This window comes from Cibotium barometz, chromosome 61, assembly GCF_041138505.1.
Source record: "Cibotium barometz isolate CiBa-2024 chromosome 61, ASM4113850v1, whole genome shotgun sequence".
In the NCBI taxonomy this organism is placed as follows: domain Eukaryota; kingdom Viridiplantae; phylum Streptophyta; class Polypodiopsida; order Cyatheales; family Cibotiaceae; genus Cibotium; species Cibotium barometz.
The window spans coordinates 33,121,794-33,144,657 of NC_141106.1; the positions used below are offsets into that span (position 1 = coordinate 33,121,794).

The window sequence follows — 22,864 nt, forward strand, 5'->3', positions numbered from 1 at the left end:
ACCGCCGAGGGATATGATTAATAGATGTTAGCTATAATTATGATAATCCTTTTGACTTTTAGAGCTACTTTTAAAAATTACCTTTATTTTGATTGGTTGAAAAAAAAAATTATAGCACTGATTCTAAACTATGCATGCAAGTACTAAAATAGGTGCCAAGGTGCACCCACAATAGCCCTCCCTCTTTTGAGTGCATAAGTAAGCATTTTTTCACTCAAAATTCCACACGTGCCATTGAGTGATTGGAGGTGCATTTGTTGGAAATGCCTAGATTTTGATGTTCTTTTTTCCCCTAGACTATTGTGGTACAAAGTAATGCAACCAGAAGCTTAGACAAGACCATTGACCAAGGCATCCTTCAAGTAGCACAGGAAGCCTCACTGTATAGGTTTCATCAATGATTTGAGAGAGCATCCCAAAGAAAAAAGCAAAAATGTCAGGAAAAGGACCAAACACTTTCAACGATTGATAACCAACATACATAGAAATCGTGTGCTGAATAGGATCAGACTGTGTCCGCACATAAAAAGTAATGGCATTTATTGCCTTGTTCAGGCAGCCAAATTTTCAAGAAACTCAAGAAAAAATCCTTATTTTGCCAGTTTAGAAATCAAAAAGTTGTCTTGAGGTTTATACCTTTACCAATACCTAACAGTCTTGCAGGTTGAGGGAGCTAATCAAATGAATTATCCTACTCTAATTACAAATCTCTACACTCTTCAAGAAGAAAATTACTGATCTGGAAATGTTCTTACACTTTTGTTGCTGCCGTTGTCTTCACACATTGATTCGTACAAATAGAGCCTGGACGCTCTATTCCCCTCCCCTTGTATAGCTTTATATTGAGTTGATACACAGGCAAGAGATATAATAGATTACAGGGAAACGTCGAAAACCAAGCTCCCCATCAAACCCAAAAAAATACTCTCATTTACCTGCTGTACCGTGATGCCTCGAAGTGACGCCTTCATAAAGCGTTGTGAACTTGGAAGGTGTGAACAACTTGCTGTAAGTTTAGCACATGCAGCCTCCAGCTTTCTTCTCACCTTCCTGTACTGTATTGTCAGTAGGATTCAACTTAACATCCACCAGACCTACTTGCTTTGCTGATGAAAGGACTTCCATGCCTGGTAAAGCTGCTGCAATCTTACGAAACAATGCCTACAGTCAAACCAATAACATTTAGTGTCCATGCCATTGAGTATACACTTCCATTTCCACATCTCATTGTATACTTGGAAGATGGATTAAAAATTAAATGGTACATGTAAGAGAGACTGATCAAACCTTGATGTTAAAGCCTGCTTTCGCGCTTGTCTCGATAAACATCACACCAAACTCTTTTGCTTTAGCGTCTCCTTCTTCTATAGAAACTTGCCTGACAAACCATGAAACACCAAGAACTTAATATATACACTTGGAGATTGATAGAATTAACACAAAGCAAGCCTTAGGAGGTACCTTTTATCAACCAGGTCCGTTTTGTTTCCAACCAGCATGATAATGACATCCCTGCCTCGTTCAGTGCGCACTTCCTCTATCCATCTGGCAGTATTTAAGAAAGACTGTCTATCTGCAACAGATCCAAAACCTTAATTGGTAGATTAACTGTAGACAAATGCAATTGAAGTCATTCCCAGTGAGAGAGCATGATAGCACTTGTGGTACCCACTTGCAACATCATATACAACTACTGCTACAGAAGAATCCCGTATATAGCTTGGAATCAAACTACGGAACCGTTCTTGTCCGGCAGTATCCCTGAGCCAAACCAACATACCCCATTAATGTGAGAGCACTGCACCATCTTCAAACTTATTGAGACAAGAAGACAATCGAAGAGAACAAATTGAAATTCGAGTACATCATCACATCAGAATATTATTAGGCCTGTGGACAACCACAAAGGGCAGCAGGCTGCCAAGCAAGAGGCTCTGGACATTTTACAAAATGTCAGGCAGGCAAAACAGTACCCTTGAGAGCAGGGTCATGGCCATAACAGCAAAGCACAGAAAAACCGCTTTTATACCTTCCAAGTGCCTAAGGTAACCTGCTGGCATAGCCCTAAACTGGCCAACCACCAACTCTTGTCAGCCAGACTAAAGGCCTAGTCCACCACCTTTGCTAGCCAGCAGCAGCTTCAGAGGATATAACCTGACATCTGCACTCCACTTGACTACTGCTGGCAACTCTGGCCCACACTTCTATTGGCTCTATGCAACATCAAAAAGTGACAAGCAGAGACAGATAGCATGGGCATTGAATTTCCTTCTCTTTTCATGGGAATGCGATAGAAGACATTCTCTGTCACCCATAGTTGTCAAAATGCCCTGACTGAATAAAAACAGCAATCCTCAAACTTTTTGGATGAAAACATCATCATGCCACATCATAAGGTGTAAGGTCCCTCCCAAGCCATGTATGTCTCGTTTAATATAGATTTCAAGAAGGAAAGAGAGTGCACTTAGAGAAGAGTGAGACAATAAGGCTAAAAACATTAGGAAAGTGTTAGAATAAAAATATTAGCTCCAAAAAAAAATCCTAAAAGAAATAAGAAGACAAGAATAGCTCTATTAAGAGAGAAGTATCTCCAAACATAAAAATTCGAATTTAGGTGATAAGAGGTCGTATTTAGAGTACTTTTACATATTTAGAGTCCATGCATACTAAAAATGTGAAAAAGCAACGTGTTTCTAAAGATGGCGCGTTTACGGCTATATGCAGACGTTTTTGCCTACTCTCCCCGCGTTGACTTGTAGACCAGATACGTTCCGGTTCTTTTGACTGGCTACATGACCATATTCTAAGTTTTTATCAGAGTTATGGCCGAAACAATTTGCTGATTCTTGTTGAGTAGGAGGGAAGCTAGCCTGCACACACATACACATACACATACAACCTCAAGCACAGAGAAACGTGAGTGCTGGAAAAGATGTACTCTATCAAGTTTTTGAGCATGCAACGAGCCATCTCCATAAGTGTACGATTACGTCTCTCTGCAACTCCATTTTGCTGAGGAGTATAGGGGATAGTACACTGATGAGAAATACCATGTAACTGCATGTAAGCTGTGAACTCATTTGACAAATATTCCCTCTCTCGATGTGTACGCAATGTGACAAACTTGTGTCCACAAGCATTTTCAGCCATGGGACGGAAGTCTCTGAAAGCTGCAAAGGCATCTCACTTCATTTTTAAACCATACACCCAACAAAACCGAGTGTAGTCATCAATAAACGTGATGAAGTACAAGTGTCCTCCAAAAGATGGAGCCCTCATGGGGCCATAAAGATCACTATGAACAAGCTGTAACGGTCGGACAGCCCTCATAGCCCCATCTTTAGGAAAGGAATTCCTATGCATCTTTCCAACGATGCATCCTTCACACACATGCTTGAAGGGAACCTGCATAGAAGGAAGCTCATGCTGTTCCCAGACATGGTGGTCACAAGTGTGTTCAAACAAGTAGTAATGCTGCAATAATGCTGTAACTCCCAAAAAATTTGGGAGAAATGCTCCAATGCTAACCAAATGTGCCTGCAATACCCAAAATTGCCAGCAAATAGTGCCAATTTCTGCAAAATCAAGTCAATTTCTGCAAAATCCCCAAATTTCTAGTGCAATTATACACCAAATCTGTTGAAATCAATGCCAATGTGTGCAAGTTTTGCAATTGTAGGCTCAATTGTAAAAAGCCCCAAATTTGAACAAGACAGTTGTAGGTACAGCCGTCCGATACAAGTGCAGGTACGGTCGTACGGCGGTGGCGCTCAGGGCAGGAGGCACAAGCGGCGGCGCACAGGCGACTGAGGGCGGCGATGGCATCGAGGCAGGTACGGACGCAGATGGTTACTGTCGCAGCTGGCGTTGGGCGCCCAGATCTGAGGCACAGTGGCAAGCGGCGCAAAGCACATCCGGGACGGTCGGGTGCTACGGAGCATAGGGGCGACGGCGGCGGTACAGTCAGCGACGGCGGTACAGTCAACGGCCGAGGGCGGCGGAAGAGCCGTACAGTACGACATACGGACAGAGTAGCGGGGGCGTACAGAGACGGCTGAGGGCGACGGCTGGGTGGCTGCAGGGCGGCTGGAGGCAAAATCCTAACCCTAACTCTAATGCAGCAAAACCCTAATTCCATATGTGTGCAATAGGCTCAAGGTCTAACGGGCAACAGGGGGCAAACCCTAATGCTAATCCTAGCCAAGCTCTGATACCAATGTTGGGTAGGAGGGAAGCTAGCCTGCACACACATACATATACACACAACCTCAAGCACAAAGAAACGTGAGAGTGCTGGAAAAGATGTACTCTATCATAATATGAAAGTAGAATGTGAGTACATAAAGTAGCCTAGGGCAAGGTGCCCAACACACATAAGTGTGTTCATGTGACATGTAGAGGTCTTCGACCGTAGTAATCACAACCTTAGTCTAACTAAACTGCACTTAATGATGTTTAAGAGATAGACAAATATGTGTCAATGCAATGCAGCTATATTAGATGATGAATGCGGTTACAATGAGATCTGAATAGATCTATGATGCTGAATATGCTGCCTATATGCTGAATATACTGATATGCGGAATGAATTGTTGTCCACTATCTTTCCCTTGTCTCCTGGGAAGGAAACGCTGAAGGGATGGCTTTGGGACTGAAGCAATGCTGATGGGATGCTGAAAACACAGATGTACTCCTGTTACCTGGGAGGGAAACGCTGAGGAGAATAGATGCATTTGCTGAAGATGATGTACTGAATGCTGATGATGATGGACTGGTTGCTGAATGCTGATGCGTTGGCTGGATATGCTGCTCCCAAAGCTTCCTGGAGGAGAAACGTTGGAGAACAGTGGGCTGAATGCTTGAATGATGAGCTTGAAGTGCTGAATGGAGAGGCGCCTGTATATATATATAGGAATGCTGCTGGTCGGCCAGCATAACTGCTGTCGGCCAGATGCAATGTCCAAGACTGCTGGTCGGCTGCCCCATAAATGAGCCTAAAAATTGCATAAATGCCTGTAAAATGCCTGATAACTCCTGATGATGCTAATGATGCTAAAATGATGCCATGTCACTCTACACCTGAATGGTGTGCACGTGACATTCCCCGCTGCTAAACTGTTGCTGGGTGGTATACCTGGCAACCTTCAATGCAATGCAGCTATATTAGATGATGAATGCGGTTACAATGAGATCTGAATAGATCTATGATGCTGAATATGCTGCCTATATGCTGAATATACTGATATGCGGAATGAACTGCTGTCCCACTGTCTTTCCCTTGTCTCCTGGGAAGGAAACGCTGAAGGGATGGCTTTGGGACTGAAGCAATGCTGATGTGATGCTGAAAGGAAACGCTGAGGAGAATAGATGCGTTTGCTGAAGATGATGTACTGAATGCTGATGATGATGGACTGGTTCCTGAATGCTGATGCGTTGGCTGGATATGCTGCTCCCAAAGCTTCCTGGAGGAGAAACGTTGGAGAACACTGGGCTGAATGCTTGAATGATGAGCTTAAAGTGCTGAATGGAGAGACGCCTGTATATATATGTAGGAATGCTGCTGGTCGGCCAGCATAACTGCTGTCGGCCAGATGCAATGTCCAAGACTGCTGGTCGGCTGCCCCATAAATGAGCCTAAAAATTACATAAATGCCTGTAAAATGCCTGATAACTCCTGATGATGCTAATGATGCTAAAATGATGCCATGTCACTGTACACCTGAATGGTGTGTACGTGACAGTTCACACGAGGAAAAAACCTGTGTCCAGTCACAGGGAAAAAGTGCCCGTGAGTAAGCTGTGTTCACACCTGAACTAGTTAGGAGTGATCATGACCAACAATTCTGTCAGGGTTTCTACACAGAGAAAACTGTAAGAAGGCAGCAAGTAGCCTCAAGGTAATCTTGGAGCTTGAGATATATATATCCCTTCATTTTTATCTAATCTCTTAGAAGAGAAGGTTAGATTGCTATGGTCTTTCGAAGGAAGAGACCAAAACTCCATAGCTTTTCTTTTAAAGAAAGAATAGTATGTCGTAGCCCTGCAAGAGAAGGCTATTTTGCCATAGACCTTCGAAAGAGAGAAAAGTCAGAGTACGAGTAAGAGGAGATAAATCTTGGGGATGATCGGATGATTTCAATCGTAAGAGAAGGTATTAGAAGACTCTCTATTCTCATATATCAAGTTCTGAAACTCTTATTAACGAGCAAAGACAATGATAAACGACGAATTTCTATAAGCTATATATATATTTTGTTTTTCAATTATATATCATTCTTAGGAGTTGAGGTATGGCCCTGGCTTCTCTATTAATTGTTAATAGTGATCTATTTGATTGATTTACTAGTTAAAGTTTTTATTCTTTTAAACAACAGCATATGCCTTAATAAAGAATGTCTTATCACAATCTCAAGTTGAAATGTTAAAATCTTTGTGAAAGGGTTGTTTTCTTAAGAAGGTAACGTGGATTCTAGTCCTATGGTTTAGTTGAGTAAATGGATTGTTATCTTGGTTGAATTAAGGTACAGGTACAACTTCTCCCTGCCTTGACGCTGCCTCGTTCTTATGCTTGTGTAACCGGAATCGGAGACGTTAATAAGGCGCGGAGTCAGCCCATGGTATCCCTCATACCATTGGGAGAATGAGGTTCGCCGATTGAGGCGAGTGATTGTTATGCTGTCTAGTTCTGAGGGCCCAGGCTAGTGCGGTGAATAAGCCCACCCTAGTGTGTAGACATTCCTCTGAGAAGCGGAAGAATCGAGCGACGGAGCCTAAGGGGGCAATAGGCCAGCTTGAGTTCTCGCCAACGGCCGACGACGAGGTGTATGGTCCCGTTGGGTTTTGCCCAACATGTAAAGACTGGAAGGCCGAAGATCATCGGCAATATAAAGGAAAAGAATAAGAGAGCCGGTTTGGCTTGTATGGAATTGATTCATGTATAAACTTTTTATAAATCTTGTCTTTGGCATATTATTATACTGTGGAAAAAGGCTCTTTTAACGAACCTTGTGAAAAGGACCTTAATTAAGAAACATGTTTATTTATGTCAAACAGTGTGGTAGGATTAATCAGAAAACAAATTGACGCGTGAGTAGGGTGAAAAGTGGGAGGATGGAATGCCCTGACGGCACCATCCTACGGACGGGTGAACCCGATTAGTCGAGTAGCTTTCCAACAGATTAAGTGAAAGCCCTACACTAGATAAATGGGTTCTCGGGCAATTCTATTCTAGAAGACTAGGTCAACGGCTATGCCTTACATGGATAAGAAAAAAAGCGTTGTCTCTAGGAATCAAGACTAGTAGTTGTCCAAATTATGATCAATTACCCTATGGGTGATTTGATTTTTAGAAGACCACGCTCTCCCTACGCGATAAGACTAGGTCTTACCTATGAATCGTATCCTTGAATCTATGCATGGTTAAGGTGTCGATGAGTAAAAAATTTTCTCCAAATTAAGACTTAGTGGACTATCTTAAGTGTTTTCCCTATTTTGGAAGGGGGGAACCTTACATAAGGTTAGTTGCTGGAGATGCACATGGATTGAGTCCATGTATGTGTATAGCTGTGGTTGATGGTGTCACCATTTGGTCCCTCACCCGTCTCGACCAGTGTTTTATACACTAGGTAGAACCAAGGTGTAAACCGGGATTTTTCCACAGAAGCAACAAAGCCACAGGATGGAAGACACCTGTGTAAAGCCAAGTCCTGTCGCAAAACGTGTGTGAAGGCTTAGCTGGTATATTTCTATTTGAAGACGGATTACAGGATATGAGTTTACAGGATTTTACTCACTTTTATGGTTTATAAGGATACATGTTCACACTTATAAGTGGGTGGACATGTGGGGTTTTGGTCAAAGAAAATATATATATATATAAGGCGGATCAAATCTTTTTAACCAAGTGTGAACACTTTAAGTGAGCGCCTCTTTTATCTCCCAAAAAGAGAGGTTTATGGTATTTTTGGAGGGCCTGCCACTTTTAACAAGGGGAAAAGCAAGCATAGGCTGGATATAGAAGGGAGGGTCGAATCTATATAAAAAAAGGATGCGTTCATGGAACAGGAGGAGAGAAGTCGGGCAGCCATCTCTTGGGATATATGTGCTCGCATCCCTCAGCAGGCGACCAGTATATGTTTATATCTCTCTCTCTTACTCGGCAGCTTTCAGCGAACTCACAGGAGAAGTGCTCTCTCCCTCTCCTTCTCCTTCTGTCCTGTGCGTTGTCCGTACAGTGGGCAGCAGTCCCTTCTCTTCTAGGCGAGAGCAGACGGGCAAGCTTTTTCTCTGTTTTCGTGGCCATACAGGACTTTCAGCAGCAGATGTGCTGGCCGTTCAGGTTCTGTTTACTCCCTCTTCACCCAGTCTTCAGCAGGCGCCAACTTTTCCTCGCTTTCTTGCCAGTTTGCTGGCCGTACAGAAGGGGGAAGCTGACTGGTCAGTTTGCTGGCCATACAGTGGGCAGTGGGCAGATTATCTCTCTCTTTCCCTTGCACCGGACATACAGTGGGCAGTAGGCAGCTTTTCTCTCTCTCTTGTTCCTGAAGTGCCGGGGTTGTGTTTGGGAGGTATTCAGGGACTGTTTTGAGAACCTCTTCAGGGCTGATTTGGCACAGAGTTCGGTGATTGGATTGACACCAACCCGGGCTGTTGATTCGTATTGGTTCTTGGAGCGGTTTGTGCTTTGATTCCTTTGCAAGTGTTTTGTTGAGGAAACTTGTGGAAAGATCTGGTGTTGTTCACACCCGCACCTTGGTATTTTGTAAAGCTTCTCAATCAATAAAGAAGTTCCTACGGGGGGCCGGCCGTTCCGGCTCAGTGTTTGTGTTCCTTTTAACATAGAATATGGTTATTTCCGTTGTGTTTTCACATCTTTGTTGGCATCTGAAGTGTCTGTCCACCGATCCGGGTTCCCGTTCGGTTTCATTGGTATCAGAGCTCAACCTTTCTAGCAAAGTAGGCTTGACAACAACACTTGGGAAGGAAAAGATCTTGGTGGAATCCAGGTTCGATAGCTTCTCTATCATGGACAGGTCAACTTTGTTGAGTAATAATCCAGACAAGCTTCTTGAGCAGATGACTATCATACTTCATGAGACTCTTGACAAACAGCAACAGTCCTTTTGTGAGGAATTGGATAAATTGTCGAAGCGATTGGCTGAAAAAGAAGCCTTATTGACATTCTATAGAAGGGACCCTTATGTTAATAGACTTCTTCAAGGCAGAGTGGCTCGAGATCGAGGTGTTATGGACATTTTTGGGGATCTTTGCTCAAGTATATGGAGAAAATCCCAGAGATCTAGCTTATAGATATCTTTGGGAGAATGGGGATATCCAAGTCAACTCTGTTAACCAACATATCATTCCAGATCTTCCTCTACAGTACAGGAACCAACAACCAAAGGATTTAGACCGAAACTCCTGCTACGAAAAGAAGAGAGCTAGATCTTCTTCGATGACTCCTTCGGATATGCACGAGGATTTGGAGAGGACTCTTGATCTTCCTCCGGGCTTTGAGGATGTTCCTCGAAAGAGAACAAAACCAAGGCGCAGAGTTAAAAACGGTGTTGATGTCACGTGCATCCCGCACTTGGATGCCACGTAGACATATCTGTACAGAAGGTGCAAGACCTGGGATGGTGAACTGGTCCCATGTGAGCCTAGTCTGGGATGAGTCAACTAGGGATCCATCTCAGTTGTCCGAGGTCAGGTGTGCATTGTCCTGCACAGGAGTCCAAGGTCAGGTGTGCACTGTCTTGCACATGAAACAGTGCCAGTCCGCGCTGTGAGTCTCCCTTTGGAATGCTGTCAGGGATTCTGTGTATCTGGTATGGTACCGGATGCCAGATCACTGAGTTGTTAGTTAGAGTTTGCTTTTAGAACAAGGGACCAGCCCATAGGGCTACCCCAAGTCTTAGTGTGGGCATGGGGATGGTGTGAAACCACCCCCATGAGGGCCAGGAAGGCCCTGGATGAACCCACCAGCCATGGAGGGGCTGTAGGACAACCCCAGGGGCATGCCAGGGGCAGCCAACAATCCATGAAGCAATTATATGGCTGTGGGGCAGCAGGTTTGGGGCAGCCCATACACGCTGCCCAGTCCCCAAGTCAGTCTAGATGCAGTGCCCAGCCCATCTAGAATCAGGCGCACGATGCCCAGCCAGCCATGAAATGATGCGCAGCTTTTTATGTGATTTTTTCAGCATTTAATGCTGAATTACAGTCGTGGGACTGATTTAGAACTGGCCGCCTGGATTTATAGCTGGCCGACTGCCCTTTATGGGTAGTATAAATAGTGGAGGCCACAATCCCATTGTTTCATCTCATAATTCACCAAGAGCTCAAGCATACAAGGGCTAGACAAGCCAAGAAGTTGCTAAGCAAAGGGGTGGAGGACTGCAGGTCAAGGGCAAAGATTTCTTAGCCAAGAAAGGTCAAGGTTTCTGTATTTTCTTTTCAGATTCACATCATTCTAATAAAGCAAATACACCATCCGTGGTGGGGGCCCTACAGAGGGTATTTGGGACCCAATACTGTGTCCTCTCCATCTCTCCCTCTCTCTCTCTCTATTTTTTGCACATCTCATTCAGTTTTGTGCGTTAATTCCGTCATGAAAAGTGTGCTGATTTCTCAGCATTGAAGTTACCGATCCTCTCCGAAGCTTCCGCATGTTACAGTTTACTTCCAGCTTGATCAGATTCTTGGTCCCCACAGTTTACAGGAAACCCAAAAGCCATTACCGTTTTCCCCTACTTGTGGATATTGTGGCCTCCGTGACCATGAGTCACATCACTGTGCAAAATTGATAATTTTGAGTGATTCAGAGAACGAGTATGCAGCCGAGTCTCAGGAGCTCTGAGATCATCTATTATTGAGGATTTTTCTTCGTGGAGTAACTTTTTGTACATGAGGATGGTTTTTGGCATAGCTTGAGCCATACTTTTTGGGATCCTCCGATGATCATGCTCCCTTTTTAATTAAGCACTACTTTTTGTAAGTTGTACTTTTTTGGGTTCAAGCCATCTATGTATATACTCAGAATTTTTTTGGGGGTTTTTAAGCAAACTCACCCTCGCATGAAAATGCAAGGAGCGAGTGTGTTCTTCTAAGTGTGTTTCAAGAAAGCAGAGATTTTTTTTAGACAACAACGTCTTGAGTTTTTCTGGAATGCATCTCTACTTTTCTTGTACTATGGCCGCAACACCTATAACTAATTGTTGGTTCTGGAAAAGGTTTTCTCTATGGTTTTGATAAATAGTTTATGGTTTTGGTCTTGTGTATTGGAGGCTCCTAGCAGTATGGGATGATAGAACTGTCGCCTACACAAGGATCTCATATGGGGGGTATTCTAGTGGTATGGGACGCTATAATATGTCGCATATGCGGTTACAAGATTATGAATTATTTATCAGTATCATGGATTCGTTGATTCTAGTATATAAGTTGTTTTGAAACCAACATAGCAAGTATTCTACGCTCGTATGGTTGGTCGAAGATATGCAGGGCTGTCCTAAATCACAGCGTGCCAGTTGAGCTTCCCTGGCTTGTGTGAACATGTGCTTATTGTGGCGACTTTGCGGAGAAGGATTTCTCACATCAATCATGCCATGGCACATTCCTTTTGGATGTATGTGGATGGATCCCCGGAACAATTTCGGTGTGAGCCCACTGACATGTCAGTAGGAGTTTACGTCTTTTGCATATATGTGGATGGATCCCCGGGAAGGACTCTGGTGTGAGCCCACTGACATGGCAAGAGAGCATGTATGAAACCTGACATAATAGGACATGTGTGGTTTCTGAGGCTTGACATGGTAACATGTATGGCTTGTGAGGCTTGACATAACAGGACATGTGTGGCTTCTACGACTTGACATGTATGGCTTGTGAGGCTTGACATGGCAGGACATGTGTGGCTTCTAAGACTTGACATGTATGGCTTGTGAGGCTTGACATGACAGGACATGTGTGGCTTATGAGGCTTGACATGGTAACATGTGTGGCTTGTGAAGTTTGACATGGCAGAACATGTATGGCTTGTGAAGCTTGACATTACAGGACATGAGTGGCTTCTGAGGCTTGACATGGTAACATGTGTAGCTTGTGAGGCTTGACATAACAGGACGTGTGGCTTTTGAGGCTTGACATGGTAACATGTATGGCTTGTGAGGCTTGACATGACAAGACATGTGTGGCTTATGAGGCTTGACATGGTAGCATGTGTGGCTTGTGAAGTTTGACATGGCAGAACATGTATGGCTTGTGAAGCCTGACCTAACACGGCGTGTGGCTTCTGAGGCTTGACATGGTAACATGTATGGCTTGTGAGGCTTGACATAACAGGACATGTGTGGCTTCTTGGCTTGACATGGTAACATGTATGGCTTGTGAGGCTTGACATGACAGGACATGTGTGGCTTATGAGGCTTGACATGGTAACATGTGTGGTTTGTGAAGTTTGACATGGCAGAACATGTATGGCTTGTGAGGCCTGACATAACAGGACGTGTGTGGCTTCTGAGGTTTGACATGGTAACATGTGTGGATTCTGAGGCTTGACATGACAGAACATGTGTGGCTTCTGAGGCTTGACATGGTAACATGTATGGTTTGTGAGGCTTGACACGGTAGAACATGTGTGGCTTGTGAAGTTTGACATGACAAGATAGTGCGACTTATGAGGCTTGACATGACGGAAACAGGTATGGCTTATGGAGCCTGACATGACAGCACATGACTAGCAACCCTGGTGCTCATTTCGTACTTATGTTTTGGGAAGGATTCAACATCCCTGAACATTCAGAAAAGCAGCTTATGGATATTTGAGACACAGTTGGCTCTTGTGCCTGTGTCTGGTTATTCTCAGGGTTATTGGCTCAGGATAAGGATACAGTTTCTTGATACGGTTGGCTCTTGTGCCCGCATCTGACTTCCGATCGTGGATATGGAATTATAGCTTTAATGCTGGACTTATGTAGTACTACTGATGGGTAGTGGATCTGCTATTTTTGAAGGATATCTCACAGGTATCACGTTTAAACAGTTGCGGACAACTGCTTTATAAGACCGAGGGGATGTCACCATTTGGTCCCTCACCCGTCTCGACCAGTGTTTTATACACTAGGTAGAACCAAGGTGTGAACGGGGATTTTTCCACAGAAGCAACAAAGCCACAGGATGGAAGACGCCTGTGTAAAGCCAAGTCTTGTCGCACAACGTGTGTGAAGGCTTAGCTGGCATATTTCTATTTGAAGGCGGATTATAGGATATGAGTTTACAGGATTTTACTCACTTTTATGGTTTATAAGGATACATGTTCACACTTATAAGTGGGTGGACATGTGGGGTTTTGGTCAAAGAATATATATATATATAAGGTGGACCAAATCTTTTTAACCAAGTGTGAACACTTTAAGTGGGCACCTCTTTTATCTCCCAAAAAGAGAGGTTTATGGTATTTTTGGAGGGCCTGCCACTTTTAACAAGGGGAAAAGCAAGCATAGGCTGGATATAGAGGGGAGGGTCGAATCTATATAAAAAAAGGATGCGTTCATGGAAAGGGAGGAGAGAAGTCGGGCAGCCATCTCTTGGGATATATGTGCTCGCATCCCTCAGCAGGCGACCAGTATATGTTTATATCTCTCTCTCTTACTCGGCAGCTTTCAGCGAACTTACAGGAGAAGTGCTCTCTCCCTCTCCTTCTCCTTCTCTCCTGAGCGTTGTCCGTACAGTGGGCAGCAGTCCCTTCTCTTCTAGGCGAGAGCAGACGGGCAAGCTTTTTCTCTGTTTTCGTGGCCATACAGGACTTTCAGCAGCAGATGTGCTGGCCGTTCAGGTTCTGTTTACTCCCTCTTCACCCAGTCTTCAGCAGGCGCCAACTTTTCCTCGCTTTCTTGCCAGTTTGCTGGCCGTACAGAAGGGGGAAGCTGACTGGTCAGTTTGCTGGCCATACAGTGGGCAGTGGGCAGATTATCTCTCTCTTTCCCTTGCACCGGACATACAGTGGGCAGTAGGCAGCTTTTCTCTCTCTCTCGTTCGTGAAGTGCCGGGGCTGTGTTTGGGAGGTATTCAGGGACTGTTTTGAGAACCTCTTCAGGGCTGATTTGGCACAGAGTTCGGTGATTGGATTGACACCAACCCGGGCTGTTGATTCGTATTGGTTCTTGGAGCGGTTTGTGCTTTGATTCCTTTGCAAGTGTTTTGTTGAGGAAACTTGTGGAAAGATCTGGTGTTGTTCACACCCGCACCTTGGTATTTTGTAAAGCTTCTCAATCAATAAAGAAGTTCCTACGGGGGGCCGGCCGTTCCGGCTCAGTGTTTGTGTTCCTTTTAACATAGTATATGGTTATTGCCCTTGTGTTTTCACATCTTTGTTTGGCATCTGAAGTGTCTGTCCACCGATCCGGGTTCCCGTCCGGTTTCAGATGGGCACACTCACGATTTAAGGTGAAGCTTGAAGTGACGGTGGCATTCTAGCCATTGTGATCTTTTCCAACTTGGAAGCAACTTTTCCCAACATTGTTGTTAACAGCTTGGGAAAGGGTTGGCTGGCAAGTTGGAATGCAGCTGGCAAGTTGGGATGCAGATGTCTCAATGGGGTTGGTAACTGCTGCTCCTCGCAAAAAACATGAGAATGGGGTTGGCATCTTGCCAAGGCCAAGTTTTGACGACTATGTCAAGCAGTGATGCTGTCACGGCTTGGTTGAGAGGCTAAAGTTCCCATGATCCATGGATCCTAAGGATAAGGTGCATGCTCGTGTGATGAACAGTAAGAAGGCGGATTCTGGTGGTGAAAAAGCGAGCCTAAGATATGACACTCATGGAGGAGTACAATAAACTTGAGCTTCAACTTGCCTTGAGCTCTCCGGGACTGGGAGAAGTTGGGTGTACCCCTTCCTCTATTACATGCACTTAGACGGACGGTTGGGTATGCCCCTTCCTCTACCTGTGACCTTTTCCAAGTTGACAACCAAAATTTCCCAATGTTGTTGTCAATGGCATGGGAAAGGGTTGCCTGGCAAGTTTGGATGCAGACATCTCAACAGAGTTAGCAATGGCTCCTCCAAGTCAAAGCGTGAGAATGGGGTTGAGATCTTGCCAACACCAATATGTGGAAGATCTCAAGAACACCCTGGATACAATTAAATGGAAAGAGATCAAGAAAATATATATACCTAGATGAATCCAGGAACATGTCCAAATAGACCTTATAAGAATGTGCAATTTATAACCTCATGGTAGTCATCCACAAGACAATAAACCATCAACTTCATCATGCATAGTATGGACTAGATACTACGGCATCCCCACTAACGTCATCAGTGCCCAATAGTGGGTGCAGAACTTGGTATCAATATATGCTCCCACACACACACACCCCACGCACACGCACATATAACAGCATACATGCATACAAAGGTCTGTGTACTGAGTTTCTGTCAGAGCTCCGGAGATATAAGGCAGACTCGGCCATAATGAAGCCTAGCACTAAGGATCATAACAAATAGAAAGAATTAGTACAATAAAAAGGTAGTTGATAGGGCATATGCACCACTAAAGATAGAAAGAATTAACACAATATCAACTGGCTACAACTTGGACAAAAATAGTCTGGAGGAATCTTAAAGAGTAATATTTGCTGGCATGGCAGATACATGATAATCTGACAGATGCTTGCTAACCTGGCAAATATTGGCTTCTCATGGCAGATACTTGCTGGCAAAGCAAATATTTGATACTGCGTCAGATCATAGGCAACATTGGCTCCTTATCAATATCAAGAAAATAGTCTGGAGGAATCTTAAAGAGAAATATTTGCTGGCATGGCAGATACATGATAATCTGACAGATGCTTGCTAACCTGGCAAATATTGGCTTCCCATGGCAGATATTTGCTGGCAAAGCAAATATTTGATACTGTGTCAGATAATAGATGTTCATTAGCGTGGCAACATTGGCTCCTTATGGAAGATGTTTGCCAATGTGATTGCCAGATCAGCAGTAATGTGGTCATAATGTGATGATGGCATGGCAGAGTATGTGGGGCCCACATATGACATTATACAAGTCAAGAAGCTCTTAGCAAAAGAATTAACAAGTTGCATCCCATCAAGAGAGGCACAAGCCAAAACCTACATAGAAATGTGGGCAAAATATTTTTCAACGGCGAACACAGCAGGGAAACTGCAACATAGGCAAAAACTCATATGCCATATGCTTAATAAAAAGTTATTCACAATCCACATCAACTGTCCTTTTAACTTCAAGCTCAGCATTTGTAAGGGAGCTGAAGACTAAACATAAAATTGAAGACAAAAGAAACCCAAACACTTCAAATACGTAATTCAAATCCTACTCACCATAGCTGCAAACGAACTGTTCGATCCTCGAGGTACATGGTTTTCGACAAAAAGTCAATGCCAATTGTTGCCTGCTTACCAAAACATCAACCTTGTCATTAATAGGAAGACAAATGACTACTTGAATAAAAAAAGGCCCTTTGCAAGACTCGAAGTAGTTAGGCATTTATACTACTATTCCATCCAACTGCCAACAAAGTACAGATGTACTTAAACACATTACTTCTTAAGACTTAGATACATGCCTGCATAAGCTAGACTAGAGACAGCCTTTAAGGGACAGAAGTTTGCCGAAAGTAAACTACTGGCCATGGATATGCACTAAAATGGCACGCCAAGGAAAGGACTGTACAATCCTAAACATTATTAACCACAATAATTGCAACAAACGGGCAAGTCATCTTCATGTGTGAACCAACAGGTCAGCAGCAGGCCTTTAAATAGGAAACGGGAGAGAAACCAGGCTGGCCAACCAATACTGAACACCTGGCTACTCCAGAGGTAGCAGATGCAATCTTGAACACACATGCAAAGAAAGGTGAACCAATAGATATAAATCGGATAATTTTGAACCGTTTTTCTTTTACCACTCACTGGCATACAAAGCATGTGTGGTACCCTCCTTTCCATACTGCATATGCCAAACAGCATGGACCTGTTCAGTATGCAAACCAGATCTCAACCATATTGGACAGGTATGCAGCACCATGCCAAGGGCAGCAAAAAGAAAAAGGGCTGCAGAGCAGCAGCCAATGAAGGCTCAAATCTCGTAGGCTGCTATCAGCTGGGACCAACTGCCAGATCTACCAAGCACGAATCCTCTTGGCACAACCTTGAGAAAGATAAAAGTCAATCGATATCTCCATGAAAAGAGAGAGAATTGACCTCGAGAATCCTATTAAGGTCATCCGCAACCCAATTGGTTGCGCCCTTTCGGTAATAGATCTCAAAATCAAACTTCCACATGAGTTCAAGCCATCTGGCCTTCCAACCCCTCAAGTCATACTGATCACAAACATACTTTAAAAGGAATGGTGTACATACCTAAAGCTAACCATAGGGTTAGTTGGTCTACAATTAGGAAAGAAGGCTGATTATGGTGGCCTGAGGTTATAAACACTTATAAGTTAATGATCCCATAATGGTTCCTCTTCCCAATCTTTATTCTCTAAGTTTCTCTCATCCACGTCTTGCTCCCACCCCTACCCATATACCATCCTACAATCCTCCCCAAGTTAGTGACTCCATGAAGTTTACATCAACCAACTATCTTTCTACACTCAGTTATTGTTGGAAGGAGCCGGTGTGTGGATGGCTATCTCCACACCTCACTTGGTGGACCCTACTTTGAGAAGCATATTAGATGCTCATGCTCGTCTTATCATCATCCATTGCACGACTCCATCTATACAGGCATAGTTTATCTCTACTCGGAGTAATGCTCACCAGATGTGGACGGAGATCCAGAGTAGGCATGGGAGAGTTTCTACGGTGAAGATTGCCAAACTAGAGTCCGATCTGGAGAGCTTACAATCAATGAGTCCGATAACATGGTTGAGAAGATTGGAGAGTTCACCCGTATCAAGCTGCAGAGGAAGGCTAGCCTACCTTGGTGGGTTCAGCAACTCTTTAGAGATTCTTCTCTCGTTGATGCATAGCTCCATATCCAGATCTCTACCACCACCCCTACACCTCACCGTTCATCTCAAGCTTCCACATCTCATCACACAATGAATTATGCTCTCATGAGTTCTCTCCAGGAGATCGATGAGCCTCAGAGTCCAAAGGAGGCTCTTTCACAGCCATAATGGCGGCAAGCCATGGAGGAGAGATGTCCTCTACTGAGAGGAATCACACTTGGTCTTTGGTGCCACGACCTTTACATCGTCGTGGGATTGGTGTGAAATGGATTTTCAAAGTCAAGTTTCATGCAGATGGTACTTTGGACACTTCAAATTATGGCATCACCTATTCCAGTGGTGCTGATTTAGTTGGTTTCACAGATTCTAATTGGGCAGCTTGCATTGATACTTGGAGATCTACATATGGATATTGCTTCATGCTTGGTATTGGATTGGTTTCTTGGAACTCTCAAAAGCAGAGAATTGTTTATGCTTCTTCAACCGAGGCTGAGTGTAAATCCTAGCTTCCGACCTCTCTAAGTGTCATGGATCAAGTCAAGGAGGAAAGGCTGAAGTCTCTGGCCGATGACCTTGGCCAAGTTCTTGTAGGCAGTCCCTGTCACAAATACGGAAGCATGTACACAGAAAATCTTATCCCATACATAATATCATGGCATAATACATAGGCATCTGACAATACATATTCATGCTTTGAAACCATTGAAACAGCAATATGAGAACCTTGCACAAGACACGGAACTAGGGGTTGAAGTTGGCCCCCCCCCCCCCCCCCCCCGGTATCTTAATTACCAACATAGTGTTCAGTACAAGAGAACGGGTGCCAGAGAAGACACTCTACAGACTGGCACCGGATACATCCAGAATATGATGAAAACAAATAAAACAGTTGCCTAAGACCTCAATCTCAGCCTAGTTCCTCGGGCACAACTATACTCTAGTACGTGATCACACCCTCTAGCAATAGTGCTATAACCAGCCATGAAAACCCTAGCTCTGGCCACCAGAAGGTTCCACCTAGCTTCACAAAGGTTGAGATATTGTTTGTCTTCGAATTTGTCGCAAAGAACCTTGCTGAATTTGACTGAACAGCACTGTTTTCAGCCCTCAGAGATGAGATGGTTGCCCTGTTGTTTGCCTTGAACCAGAGTCTTTGGAGCATCAAATACAGCCCTGAAATCTGCTGTACAGCAGTCGACCAGCACTGTACAGGAGCCAGAAGTAGTCGCCTGCTGTGAGAGAGAGAGAGAGAGAGAGAGAGAGAGAGAGAGAGAGAGAGGAATCGCTTCTGTCTGTTGCAGCTATGGTAGCAAGCGATCAGCTTTAAATCAGCCCTGGAAGGGGTCGACCAACCTTGGAGAAGCTGTCTACTAGCATGCCAAACTGATACCTGTCAAGAACCCTAGAGAGTTCCACTCCAAAAACAGCTGGAAGGAGGCGCCTAGCTGCTTTTTGGCTTCTCCCCCTCCCAGATTAGCAACTCGTGGAGTTATTCTTGCATGATGGGCTGCCCACCTTGAGTAATGGCCAAGTTTCATTAAAAATTGGTCCACTTGATGTCACCCAAACTTAAGTGTATGTGAACACTTTATAATTTGTCTACCCAAATTTAAGTGTATGTGAACACCTGCACTCATAAACCTTCGTATGATAAAATATAAGCTGTAAATTGAGTTTTGGGGTCACTTACCACCTGCAAAACACATAAGACCACTGCCTCAGTTCCAAACAAGTGTGCACACACGCGTCCACACAGGTTTCCAAGCGTCCCCGAAGCCCATGGACAATCACAAGCAAAACAAACCATGCTAGGAGCTCACACCACGATCTGAATCTTTCCATGGAGTCCTTCCACATGTACTAAACCATGCCTAGAACACACCATAGTCAGAAATATGACAGTCCCAAAGGTCAAGAGAGCGGGGGAAAACCACCTCTAGTGTGCCGCCATACCCTCTTACGCGCGTCACCCACATGTGGGGATAATGGGGCGCCCGTGAGGAGAGATCTAAAAAAATCGGTGGCAATGGCTCGCACATGAGGGGGGTCGGAAACAATAGCTCCATCCTGGCCATGCAACCTTGAATACCATCTCTCCACCTATGGGGGTCTAGACTCTACAATCTCAAAGAAGTTCCCCATGACTCTATCTCCGCCCTGGGTCCAAAAGGAAGATCTAGCATGGTACTTGTACTCCACCCTCCTCTCCTTGCTAGATCTCACACCGTATGGGCGGCAACAAGCTGACTATCAATCCATGGGGAAACTCTCTTGAAGACGCTGTAGAAAAGTAAGACCCCTCCTCACGCTCCTGTCCTGCTTACGAAATCCCTCCAATCTTCTCTGTGCTGCCTCTTGCAAAAATCTGTTGATCTCACCAAGGCCCACATCCAAGGTGCACACAACAGAACCTGAGATAAAATCTAGTCCCACCCATATCTGCTCTATCTTGTTGCAGATCTTGGGGTCCTATATGAGGCTGTCCGGAATCCTAGTGCTCGCATGCTTGTCCTGCCTCCATGGGGTACTCTAAGGACAGAATAACCGGAGCATGATCAGAGAAAGTGGTGCCGGCCAAGATGACGATCGTGGCCATGTGCCCACAATCCACTCATCCACATAGAATCTATCAAGTCGAAAGAGGTTGGGGCCGATGGTGCTCCTATCCGACCGCGAAAAGCACAAGCTCCCGGGGCTACGCCCAAACTTTGGTAGATGCCAAGGGTCTTGTCCCCTAAGTGCCAGGATCAACTCCTCCCATGTAGAGTACTCTGCGCCTGAGACTATAGCCACGCCTCCTCCAAGTTTGTCCTCTGCTAACTCAACCATATTAAAGTCTCCACCCATGCACCAAAAGTCAGCCTGAGGATGGGCCTGATGGACCGGACTCCAAAACATGGCTCTACCTGTTGTGGCATTCGGGGCATAAACATTGAGGAAGCCCACATAGTCTTCTCCAATCCTAATGGTAATCCACTACACTCGCCCAGAGACTATGACACCTGAGCCTGTCACTGCCGGCAAGAGCTGCTCACTGATAGAAATACAAACTCCTCTGATAAAGCTGCATTTGCATGCACAGCCATGTAGTGCCTTGCTTGCAACATCACCCAAGACCAGGGACCAGAGAAGTATCAAATGGTGTGCAGCTTACGCCATGAACAATCCTGTAGTACCTCATCGACTAACCAATCTTACCATCTTCTTGTCATTTTACACACATGCATCCACACTCATGCACCCAATTGAACCCATGCCTACACAAGCCCTATTGAACCCATGCCTACACAAGCCCTCCCAGCCACATAAATTTGGCGATGAGTGCATACATGAAGGTGCATATTTAAAAAAATTCTTGAATCAGAATCATGGCATATCTGAAAATGACAATAATCCCATGCTCTGATGACTTCAGATCATTCTGTCAGCCCCTCAATTCACAGTCCTCGAGCATGCTACACATAGCAGTTGAAATCAAACCAAGTACAGTTTCTATGGTGAAAATTCATAACGTCAGTTGGTGGCATCACATATTCTGGTTCACAAGATGTAGAATAAGGTTTTCAGGACACAGTACGCTGGCAACTCAGAGCTACTTCCCTTGAAACATGGCAGACTCGAAGCCTACGTATCATCATGCCTAAGGGAGCAGTTTCAAAGTGTGTGGCCATTCCCTTGACGTGAAAGGTCATGATGCAGAATGGTTATATATCTGGACAATAGGGAATACCAAAAAACAGTAAGACCACGATAATATTTTGCCAATGTCATCTCGTCAATGAGAGCACAATTGCAGCTTTTCATTTCCATGCGTCTCTCTGATATGATAATCTGCCCATGCACATGCACACACAAGGTAGCTTGACAAGTCATGAACAGATGGCAGGTACTCTACAAGAACATAGCTTCATTGATCACCTTGAGCAGTTCATAGATTTAAATCCATATAGCTAAATCGTGTTTATTGATAGTCTATTGGCAGATCTTGAAAGCTGACGGAATTTGGATGATGATCACGTACTGTTGCATACTGTTTAACGTTAATTGTGGCTAGGAAAGGCTACTAATCCATGGAATTAACAGTAAAAAGCAAACAAATAAATAATGTCGTTAATTATGGCTAAGAAAGGTTACTAATCCATGGAGTTAACAGAACAAGCAGTTAGAAAGTTTACATCACAGGTTACAACAAAAAACCAAAAAGCAGCGATGGAGCCTTGTACAGAAGCACGATGCAGAAAAGATTTCCATTCAACTCGATCAGATCTACCAAAGAAATCATGACGATTTAGGATTGCAAACCTGGTAAGTGTTGTCGAACTTGTCGTACATGAATCTGGTGATGATGCTGGTTTTTCCCACGGATTGATCACCGAGAAACACCAGCTTGTACTTAGCCAGGGGGGACACGGTGGTCGTAGCGGTTCCCATGGCATTCGCTGATGAGATTTCTTGCGCAGAAAGGAGATGACTGTATAAGAGATCATAGACTTGGGAGTCGGGACTTTGTTTTCACACGCGGGCGGAGGAAATGTCTCCACACTAGGCGTGTCGCATGTGGGCCAGTGTCCGAGAACTTAACTCTGAATTAGCGTTGATTAGTAGAAGATGGTCCACTGTTAGATTGCCATGCCTAGTCTCAGCATGGTGCAATTTATATGCACAACCATGCACTAGGAGATGCCACCAAGAACGAGAGACGGTGTACAACGTGCAATATGTGTAGTTATGCCAAAGTGAAATGTTGAATTGATAAAGGGAGATGTTTGTAAAGACCTACACCCTTTCTTTTAGAACTTATGTGCAGGTATGTTGAATCGCTATGTTGTTTTTGTGTCAGTTGACACATTTACAATGCACAATAAA

At 44.3% G+C, this 22,864-nt stretch overlaps 1 protein-coding gene across 1 annotated transcript; it reads right to left on the reverse strand.

Annotated features, from left to right (window-relative positions):
* Nucleotides 1-525: 525 nt before the first annotated feature.
* LOC147604805 (ras-related protein RABH1e-like) lies at nucleotides 526-22,515 on the reverse strand. The gene is made up of 6 exons (XM_086794820.1): nucleotides 22,301-22,515; nucleotides 16,359-16,429; nucleotides 1,673-1,761; nucleotides 1,462-1,573; nucleotides 1,288-1,378; nucleotides 526-1,161 (listed from the first exon to the last, which is right to left on the reverse strand). The coding sequence occupies exons 1-6, from the start codon at nucleotides 22,427-22,429 to the stop codon at nucleotides 1,015-1,017; spliced, it is 639 nt and encodes a 212-aa protein (XP_086650946.1). The 5' UTR covers nucleotides 22,430-22,515; the 3' UTR covers nucleotides 526-1,014.
* Nucleotides 22,516-22,864: the final 349 nt, after the last annotated feature.